The 10,765-nt window shown below is 32.5% G+C and overlaps 2 protein-coding genes across 2 annotated transcripts; both read right to left on the bottom strand.

The window, feature by feature from the left end:
• Positions 1-419: 419 nt before the first annotated feature.
• LOC102622808 (21 kDa protein) lies at positions 420-1,371 on the bottom strand. Its single transcript, XM_006490027.3, has one exon. The coding sequence runs from the start codon at positions 1,145-1,147 to the stop codon at positions 566-568; it is 582 nt and encodes a 193-aa protein (XP_006490090.2). The 5' UTR covers positions 1,148-1,371; the 3' UTR covers positions 420-565.
• Positions 1,372-3,938: 2,567 nt separating this feature from the next.
• Positions 3,939-10,483, bottom strand: LOC107178591 (21 kDa protein-like). Its single transcript, XM_015533948.2, has 2 exons — positions 9,797-10,483; positions 3,939-4,048 (listed from the first exon to the last, which is right to left on the bottom strand). Exons 1-2 carry the CDS (start codon positions 10,283-10,285, stop codon positions 3,950-3,952), a joined length of 588 nt encoding a protein of 195 aa, XP_015389434.2. The 5' UTR covers positions 10,286-10,483; the 3' UTR covers positions 3,939-3,949.
• Positions 10,484-10,765: the final 282 nt, after the last annotated feature.

Genomic DNA, 10,765 nt, shown 5'->3' with positions numbered 1-10,765 from the left:
TTAAGGTTTATATTGTTTATTATGGGAAAAAAATAAGGAATAATGTTAGAAGTCTTAAAATTTATCTCAAATGATAAAGATATATGATATATGATTGACTAAGTGATTAATAATTTTTGATAATTTTTACTTACCTCGTTGTTTAAATAATAAATTATATATCATTTTAAATAAAGTTTTATGATAAATTTTTTGAAATCGATGACATTACTTCACTAGGAGACATATGGGACGCCAAGCGCATCTATTATTTCCATCATAATCATTTATTTTTTTCTCGGCTTACATTAAACAATCCCTACAATCAAGGGATTTGGTTTGAAAGCACCATCATCAATCAAGAATCAACCGCTAAACGCAGATTTCACTTTCAATCTTCAAATAAAACTTTTTCCATAAAAGACAAGAATCTTTGCTCATTCACATAAGCTCATTTTTATAGATATGCTCAAAATTAACACTCACTTATAACTGATGATTAATTTGTACATTAAAACTAAACCAAAGATAAAAAGAGACACAAACTCTCGCAAAACATTCACACAGCCATATGGTTAACTACGGCTCAGTGTTTCCCAGCAAACTTATTGATCAGTGAAAGGGCATTGCTAGTGACATGAGCAACATTAACAACCTGAGCCCTAACAGAGGACTTAACCTTACCCTCCAAGGCCTTGCCACCGAACCCATCAGTACAAGTGTTCTCATCAGTCAAAGCAGCACTAACCCATGTCTCAACGTTGCTCATGTGCCACAGAAAGTCCTGACCCTTGGCCTGACCCATGTGGTTCAGCTCCTGAACCGACTTGCTGAGCCGGTCCACAGTGTCACCCATCTCATCCAAGCAGTCGGCAATCGCCTCATACTCTCTGTGCTTCAGGTTCCTGAACTTCCTCAGCTTGGTCACGAATGACTTTGCGGATTGGGCCCTGGAGAGGCTCACGGACAAGGCTGTGACAGCCAGTTGCCGGGGGCTTTGTTGAATTGATGGGGCATAAGCTGAGAGAGACTGCACGCACAGCGCTGGATAAGTTGTGGATTTGCAAGAACTTCTGATAAATCTTGTGTCAGCAATCCCGGCAGCTGTGACCAAGCTTATAATGTAGAGGAGAGAGAGCAATAGCAAAAGACAGCCTGTTTTTGCCATGTTTTCAGAAACTAATTAAAAGCTTTCTGCTTGCTTGGTAGGATTCTGAGAGAAGAAACTGATATGGTTCAGGATTTATAGAGGGCTTGTGAGCACTCTTTAGGGGCAATTTTGGTCTTAAACTTCGAACAAGAGTGATGGACCAATAGGATAAGCACAGGAACGAGAACCGAGGGCGGTGGTATCTAATATCTATGTCAATCAATGTATGATAGATATTTTATGCACATGCCACACTGATCCATTTCAACAAAAAGGGTTTATTTCTTATATTAACTTTAATATTCGGTAGAATTGCTGGCCTTTCGCTACCGACATGAGGCCAGCCAATTTTGGACCCACCTCTAACATTTTTAATTACTTAAATTCCGGCGATGGGGAAGCAAAGGTGGGTGAAAAACAATCTCGGGTACTATTGAGATCTAGTGCTTTCGTTTAGTGGGGACAAATTTTGCAATTTTAATTAATCCAATCATGGCATATAAGTATTAACGTGATTGCGGGTTATGAGATTAATCAGTGAGAATAATTGCCCTGCTTCGTACTTAATGGATTTTGTGTGAAACTGATTTTACAGGAAAAAAATATGGTGTAACTGTAGACTGTAGTACTATACTATAACTGTATTAAAATATAGGATCCAATTCACAATTGTTACTATACTTGAATTTAATGACTGAAGGTACCACAGGTGTACCATAACTGGACTCGATTTTCCATTGGTATTCAAACTTGGCTGCAAAGGGGAGGAAAGTAAATGAAATCACAAGCTAACATATATAATTAAAGAACACAATGGATTCGTACATAGATTACCACACACTTGACGCAAGTTTAGTTACACTTGAGCAGAGCGACCTCGATTTCATGTATTAAAAAAAGAAAAGAAAAGAAAAAACTGCAGAATTTCATTGGAGCAAAAAGCTGCCGTGGTCAAATTTTTTGTCCCAATTGGTAGTGTTCAATAACTAAGTTTGGCAAGACAGCAATGTTATTCTTGTGTGTGTACACACACACACACAAACACATAAAATATAATATAATTTTAATACAAGTGTGTGTCTGTATAAAACCAAGTAGGGCAAGATAGCTAATAATTTACATAGTTAAATTAATAAACAAAACGCAGTAGGAAGGAAAAATTAAGGAAATGGTTACATGACCGTGTAAAAGAAATCAAATAATAAAAGTAGGTCAAAAAGCAATGGGAAACCTTAGAAAAGATTATCAAAAGAGAAAAAAAAAATAATGTACGTGAATGGGTAGCGCCTAAACGTTCTCATTAGTTATTAAAAAAATTATAGTGAAAGGAAAAAATTGACTCTGCTTTAGCTTCTAGTTTGGCAAGCGAACGTTTCCTTTAAATGAAATTATATACTTCGGTTAAAAACTACTCATTTGTCAAAATAAGTCAGCACGAATCCATGTATCCATCAATACTTTGTCGTATCAACCGAACGGGAGATAAAGTTTTGTCGGTCGTTTTTTTTTTCTGGTTAATAAAATTATAATTAACATGTTACATGTGGATACTTTGATTTCTGCTCTATTATTTATTTTAGAAAAAAAAAATTACACCTTCACATGAATTAAACATGTAACTTGATAATCTTCATGTTTATGCATTTACACAAGATATTATTTTTTTATTGTATGATTGAAAACATACTAATAAAATTTTAAAATAGGCATCCTTATTAATTCTTTCGCTCGAGAAATTTTTTTGTACCACTTCATCTATACAACAACAATTTAATAAAAATACGGCCCACGCTGAAAAAATATTTAAGTTTAAATAAAATTTTACCAATATATATACATATTTTATGTGTGGCCCTTGTAAATTTATATTTTTCCATTATGATTCTCATTGTTGGTCTATTTTATATTATAGTAGTATACATAAGTTTATGGTTTCTGCATTACAGTCATGAGAATCAATTACGTATCGTAACTAGTTAGGTGCTATATCAAGCGTACAACAATCTGATAATTATCTTGTCATAAGCGTACAACTTATATGTATATTATAAGTTGGTCACTTTAAAAATTACAATTGTCATTTATCAAGGGTTATTACCTCCAATGCATAGAAGATTGCTCACTATTATGAGGTAACTCATGTTGAAAATTAAAAATGTCAAACAAGTGAATAATTATCTTCACATTGAACAATTATTTCCACGGATTGGCTTTAGAACTTCCAACGAGTTTTTGTCAAAATTAGGCCCATTACAATTAAATTTTTGTCAAAATTTGCCTACAAATCATAAATGGCTACCGAGCTATAGAAGTTGTTCTGGCGAATCAGTACATTTTTTAATCTTCAAACTTGTACATATACTCCCCCAAGAAATCAATCCCTTTAACAATCGTTAATAGTTCCCAATGCTAAAAAAGAGAACAGGCATATAGTTGGATCATTAACAAAGTTCCAAAACCTACCAAATTCAAAGCAATATGAAAACATTTCGTGACATGCCATCAACTCGATCAAGTGCCAGTCCCAAATAAAGCCTGAACAAAAGTATAAATATTAACAAAGTGGGGTAAATATAATTATGCGGTTGTATATATTGATTTTCATTCACGTGTGGGGCGTTGCAACTCTATAACTTGCATGCCCAAAATAGGACCATTTATGGTGAGTGCCTAAACCAAAGTATCACATTGCAAAAATGTTCAAAACACTCCCATGAACTCAGAAAATGACGAGGATACAAATTGGAAAAAAAATACAGGGAAAAAAAAAACTCATGCACACTTTTGACTGATACTCTATGTGAAACAGAAAGGCATGTCTCAGTGTCTATTATTATTAGCAAACTGGTTAAAGAGTCCCAATGCATTGCTGGTGACCTGAACAACATTCGCAACCTGAGCCGTAACCGAATCCTTCACCTTACCATTCATGGACTTGTCAGCAAACCCATCAAGACAAGTGTTACCATTGGTCAAAGCAGTACTAGCCCAGGTTTGAACGTTGTTTATGTGGAACAAAAAGTCCCGACTCTTGACTCGGCCCAAGTTCTTCATCTCCTGAACCGATTTGCTGAGCCGGTCCACGGAGTCATCCATTAATTCCAAGCAGTCCGCAATTGCTCTATACTCCTTGGGCTTCAAGTTCTTGAATCTGTTCAATTGCACTGATTTCAAGCTACAATTTGTACTGATGTATCACCTAAACATGTGTTCTCTTTCAACATTACCAATTACTTGGTTCTTAATATTAAACACCGAACTCTTCAATATAACTCCTAAACATAAACCTATCAACAAATAGCTAAAATATCCCACCAAAAAAAAATCAGTAGAAACTACAATCCAGCAAGTATTTCATAAATAAAAAATTAAAAATATTAAAAGAAGAAAAACTCTAGAACTAATAATATGAAGAAATATGGAAACAGAGGGAGAGATAGAAAGTAAAAAGATACTATATAACTATAGAGTGAGAAATATTTTGATTTAAATTTTTAACAAAGAATTAAACTATTTATTTCATGCAATTCAATGGTGGAGGGTATAACATTATGAAATATTACTTTGACTTTCAATATCAACCATTAGACTATGAGATTTTAGTGGCTTAAATATTGTGTCAAAATTTTAAGTTAAAGTATCCCAAACCATATCTTTATAATGGAAATATAAAACATACAATGATTTTTTTTCCACATTTTGTCCATTAAATATTATTTGATTTGATATTTTATTTATTGTCACTATTAATTATCATAATAAAAGTAATGACTCTTCGTAACATAAAAATTTTATAATTACTATCAAAGAATAACAATAAACTAATCTTTCATGATTCATAAACTAAAGTTAATTAGGAAAATGTGTTAGATTTAACTTTTAGGAAATTAACAAAGTGACATTTGAAAATAAAATGAAAACAAGCTTGTGAAAGTTAAATTTTATAAGGTTTAGATAATTTCTTACCATTTCAATAAAATATAAAAATATAAAAGATTTTCTTTTACATTATTTCTCACGTAAATATTGTTGAAGGCAATATTTTATTTATTGTCACTATTAACTATCATAACAAAAATAATGACTCTTAGTAACATAAAATTTTATAATTATAATCGAATGATATCAATAAAATAATCTTTTATGATTCATAAACTAAAACTCATTAGGAATATATATTAAATTTAACTTTTATGAAATTAACAAAGTGATATTTGAAAATAAAATGAAAATATATAAGCTTGTAAAACTTAAAATTCCTACCATGTAAGAATATTAATTGAAAGATAAACATAAAGTTCAGAGAATAAGTATATTACATGGGTGTTAAAAATAATATATAATTCATGATAAATTATACAATGACCCTTAATATTATATAAAATAAAGAATATTTTACTATACGATATTAACTTTTACTAAAACATGTGTGATCAAGTATTTTTTTATGTTACAAGCAATCTCACCAATGAGTTCATTGATATAACTATAACATTTACTTAAGTATATGTACTTAGTTTTGTTATTTATTAGTTTTATATCATATATAAAATTTTCAATTACAACTTATTTATTTGATTTGTGTTAAATAATCTACTATTATATCTTATACTTAATGGTAAATAATTTTGGAAGATTTATTTTAAAAAAAGTTATCACATTTTAAATTTAACGGAGGATTGAAAAATAATTTTAAATAAAATATGCTATTTAAGTGAAATTATTTCAAACTCTAACGGTAGTCATAATTATTTTACAAAATTCTCTACACGGTTAACAAACTGTTTATCATTGTTTTTAATTTTTTTACTACAAATTTTGTGTACCATTGATTAAATTCAATGGTACACAATTAAAACATTATTGATACTGTAAAAAAATTACAGCATCGTAGAGGAACCCTTCATTTATATATTTTTAATCTAAACCAAAAGCATGATGGGTTTCACAGGTTTCCAATTCCTTCAAAATTGTTTTTATTTAATAATGAAATGAATCACAGCCGTTGGATTCACTCTATTTAGTCAAATGGTGATTTGGATATTAATCAATTAATTAAATGAAAAACAACCATTAATTTTTTTATTTAAAAATTAGTTACGGATGGAGAGAGAAGAAACTTAACAGAATCATAAAAAGTAAAAATTCATTTGAAAATATGAGAATATTGTTTTATTTTATTTCATTTCAATGAAATAATCGTCTCCAACCTTTGACGGTGACCTTTCACTGTAAACATTCACTACAATCTGTTTGTTACTCAATATCATATACATTCTCCAATTTCTTAGTTTTGAGTGTCACTCTCGCTCTTCACCTTCTCATTTTTCCCTGTCGCTTTCTTGTTCGTCATTTTCTCCAGAAAACCAAACACGGTAATGCCAAATTGGATCAATTCAGCGATCCTCTTTTTTTCTCGGTGGAGAACTTTTAGTTTTGGAATTAGCCTCGGAGCAGCCAACAGAAAAAGAGACAAGCACGCGTGCTATTGGAACGAATTTTGTAACAACGACGAATGAGAGGCAAGCAATGACGAGTTGTATCTGCTTATTCTGCGCCGCCAGACGCCGATTTTCGACAGAGGCGGCTTGTCCTGTCTTGCTCTGTTTCGCACATGCGAGCATGCCAAGCCTGGCGTTGTTTTTGAGAGAGTGCGAGGCAGAGCCAATTGAATCAGCGAACAGCCTACTACAGCGGAGCATGACGGGAGAGAGAGTTGAAATCATACTCTCGTTGCTCAACTCGAGAGAGAAGAACTTTTGAAATTTTATTTCAAATTCTTCCCTCTTTATGTATTTTCCTTAAAATTTCCTCAACTCGAGCCGCATCAGTCATGTTGTCAAACCTGACCAATATTTATGGTGAAAAGAGCACAATTTACATATATTATCTTATATTGAAATGTAAATGTATGCCTCCATAAGAAACAATGTCCACTTTTAGAGATACTTGCAATATTCCTTAAAAAGTTGAAACGTAGATCACATGAAAACTAACAAATAATAAGAAATGACTAAAATCAACATTAAAACTGCTGCCGATAAAACAGAGAGTGATAATAATATAAATTGATTAGTATTATCAAATCACAAGCTAGATGTGAATTGGACATGAATTACATTACAAAGCTACCACGACTCCAAATCAAAACCTTACATTTAAACATCGTTCACTATCATTCAGTTATAAATAATGTTGATTTTAATGAAAATGAACAATCGAATAAGCGGATTTAGATTTAAAAAGTTAAAATAAAATAAAATAAAATAACTAAAAATTAAATAAAGATGCACGCAATAATAGAAATCACCAAGAGATTAAGACGATAGGACATTCAATTTCACCAGAACCAATTCAATTTAATCCTCTATCTATGCTATTAAAGTTTATTACCCACATTGACAGTGAATTTCCCTAATTGTTTCAATATTCTCTCTCGAGTAATATCAAAAATATCTTCACATATCAACACAATATATCTTTATGTGAATTTAAATATGCAAAGATTTATTAAACTCCACGAAAATTTTTAGAAAAATTGTACAAATCACGTTAGCACATCTCTATCTTTCATTCAATTCATGGCATCCATTACACAAGGTAAAAATACATAAATCTCTTCTCGGTCACATTATATATTCTCAAATCATTTAAATATTGGTCAGGTATTTAAAAGCATTAAGCACAATAATGAACATTCAACCATGAAATAATAAATTAAAAATAATACAGATTTATGAAATTAAAATTTTATAATTAGGCTACATCGTAGCCCTAGTAAAATAAATTATTTCTTAGGAATATAAAAAAAATCCATAAACATTGTAGGAAACATTTAAGTAAGAAAATAGAGAAGAGAAAAAGAAAAACTCATGAATTAATCTCACCTCCTGCACTGGATCTCTTGCGACTGCTGCTTCTTTTAATTCGGTCCTGTGTTGCTTCCGCTTGGCCGTTCCCTTCTTCTCTTGCGGCTTCTAGCCGTGCCCTTTATAATGCTTCAATTGTGGCCTTTAACACCTTATATGGAAAGAAATAAAAACAAAAGCCAAATCTCCTCTTTTTAATTCCAAGTTTGAATTATTACATTTAGTAATATTCTCTTCCACAAGTCGTGCACATGCTTGCCATTAATAGCCATGCCAGAATATTTGCTTTCTCAATTGATCACAATATCTGCTCTCCACGTGCATGCCATATTTGTCAACCAAATATTCAAAGCTTCCCCACGTGATTACATGCATGATGATTAAATTCAATCTTCCTTGATTTGTTTCAATTAAATAATCTTTTTATTGCTTTTCATTTTTTATTCCTTCAAGTAGATTTCTTCTTTAATCTTCTAATTTATTTATTTTTTAATCACAAATTATTCATAAAATAAAAAAATATAAAAATTAATATAATAAAATATAATTTAACATAAAATTAAGTTAAATAAGTATTAAAATAATAGATAAATTATGAGCACATAAAAAACATATACAATATTAACGTTTTGTAGTTATTTTTTAAATTATAGAAACTAACAAGAATATTTATCCTAAAAAAGTAGAGCATCTTAACAAGCGGATGCCATCCTACTATTAGAAGAGAAGCCGCGGTAGTACATTTATTAGTGCTTTTTTAAGATCTACTTTAGTAAACCCTCGATACGACAACTCGCCGTTCACGGTGTTTCTTTTTTTTACATTTGTCCCCCAGTCAATAAGGCAACAACAGTTTTCTGCTCTTCTTAAGTAGCATTGAAGTCATGGCCAACACTGCAGCTTTCAACGTGGTTTATTTGGCGATAAGCTAGAGGCGAGAGAGCGAAGATCGGCATTGGCTTGAATTAAGTTGTCTCTTTGAAGAAAAGCATCGTTGCTCGCTATTATGAGGTAACTCATGTTGAAAATTAAAAAATGTCAAACAAATGAATAATTATCTTCACATTGAACAATTATTTCCACGGATTGGCTATAGTACTTCCAACAACGTTTTTGTCAAAATTTGGCCATAACAATTATATTTTTGTCAAAATTTGCCCACAAATCATAAATGGCTACCGAGGCTGTAGAAGTTGTTCTGGCAATCAGTAAATTTTTTAATCTTCAAACTTGTACATATACTCCCCTAAAAAATCAATCCCTTTGACAATCGTTAATGGTTCCCAATGCTAAAAAAGAGAACAGGCATATAGTTGGATCATTAACAAAGTTTCAAAATCTACCAAATTCAAAGCAATATGAGAACATTTCGTGACATGCCATCAACTCGATCAAGTGCCCGTCCCAAATAAAGCCTAAACAAAGTATAAATATTAACAAAGTGGGGTAAATATAATTATGCGGTTGTATATATTGATTTCTTTTACGTATGGGGCATTGCAACTTACATACTATAACTTACATGCCCAAAATAGGACCATGTGTGGTGAGTGCCTAAACCAAAGTATCACATGGCAATAATGTTCAAAACAATCCCATGAACTGAGAAAATGACGAGGATACAAATTGAAAAAAAATACAGAAAAAAAACCTCACGCACACTTTGACTGATACTCCATATAAAACGCAAAGGCATGTCTCATTGTCTATTATTATTAGCAAACTGGTTAACGAGTCCCAATGCATTGCTGGTGACCTGAACAACATTCGCAACCTGAGCAGTAACCGAATCCTTCACCTTACCATTCATGGACTTGTCCGCAAACTCATCAAGACAAGTGTTACCATTGGTCAAAGCAGCACTAGCCCAGGTTTGAACGTTGCTCATGTGAAACAAAAAGTCCCGACTCTTGACTCGGCCCAAGTTCTTCATCTCCTGAAACGATTTGCTGAGCCGGTCCACAGAGTCATCCATTAATTCCAAGCAGTCCGCAATTGCTCTAGACTCCCTAGGCTTCAAGTTCTTGAATCTCTTCAGTTTTGTCAAAAATGAATATGCGGACTTCGTCCTGGACAGGCTCACGGACAAGGCCACAAGTGACATCTGCCGCGGGCTGCGGCGGATTACTCTTGCGTAACCAGAGAGAGACCGCATGCAGAGAGCAGGATAAGTGGTGGATTTGCAAGAGGTCGTCACGTAGCTTGTGTCAACACTTGCTGCTGTGGCCGTGCTAGTAGTGATGTACAAAACACAGAGTAGCAATAAGAAACTGGCTATTTTTTCCATGCTTTCAGAATTTAGATAGCAGAGAGCTTGAAAGTAACTAAGTATTTGCTATTAACCGAAAAACTGAGTTGGATTGACTAAGCAGGCTTTGATTTTATAGAGGGTTTTGTGAGCTCATTCATATTTTATAATTTAAATAGCACATGATTTTTGGGATTCTGGAAGAGTTTAGGTAATTGACCCGCCCATTCAGGTAGGCTACCATTACGAAAGAATGTCAATGCAAATACAATGGAATTTCTTTCCAATTACTGCATCTCCACACTTTTATTTTTCAAACAATCATTATTTAGAAATTCTCAAGTGGTACAAAGTGTAACGTGTATTGGAGTTATAGGTTGATTAAATAAAACGTAAAGCACATGACATGTGTTTGTTATTATTATTACTCATTGTATTTACTAAAGGCACGTTCCCACCATTTTTGACAGCCCCTAGGCCCTCTGATTTTGGCCGGAAAACAAAATAGGTACAACTGTG

The sequence above is a fragment of the Citrus sinensis genome, chromosome 9 (genome assembly GCF_022201045.2).
Source record: "Citrus sinensis cultivar Valencia sweet orange chromosome 9, DVS_A1.0, whole genome shotgun sequence".
NCBI lineage: Eukaryota > Viridiplantae > Streptophyta > Magnoliopsida > Sapindales > Rutaceae > Citrus > Citrus sinensis.
This window is presented reverse-complemented; position numbering and strand designations above follow the sequence as displayed.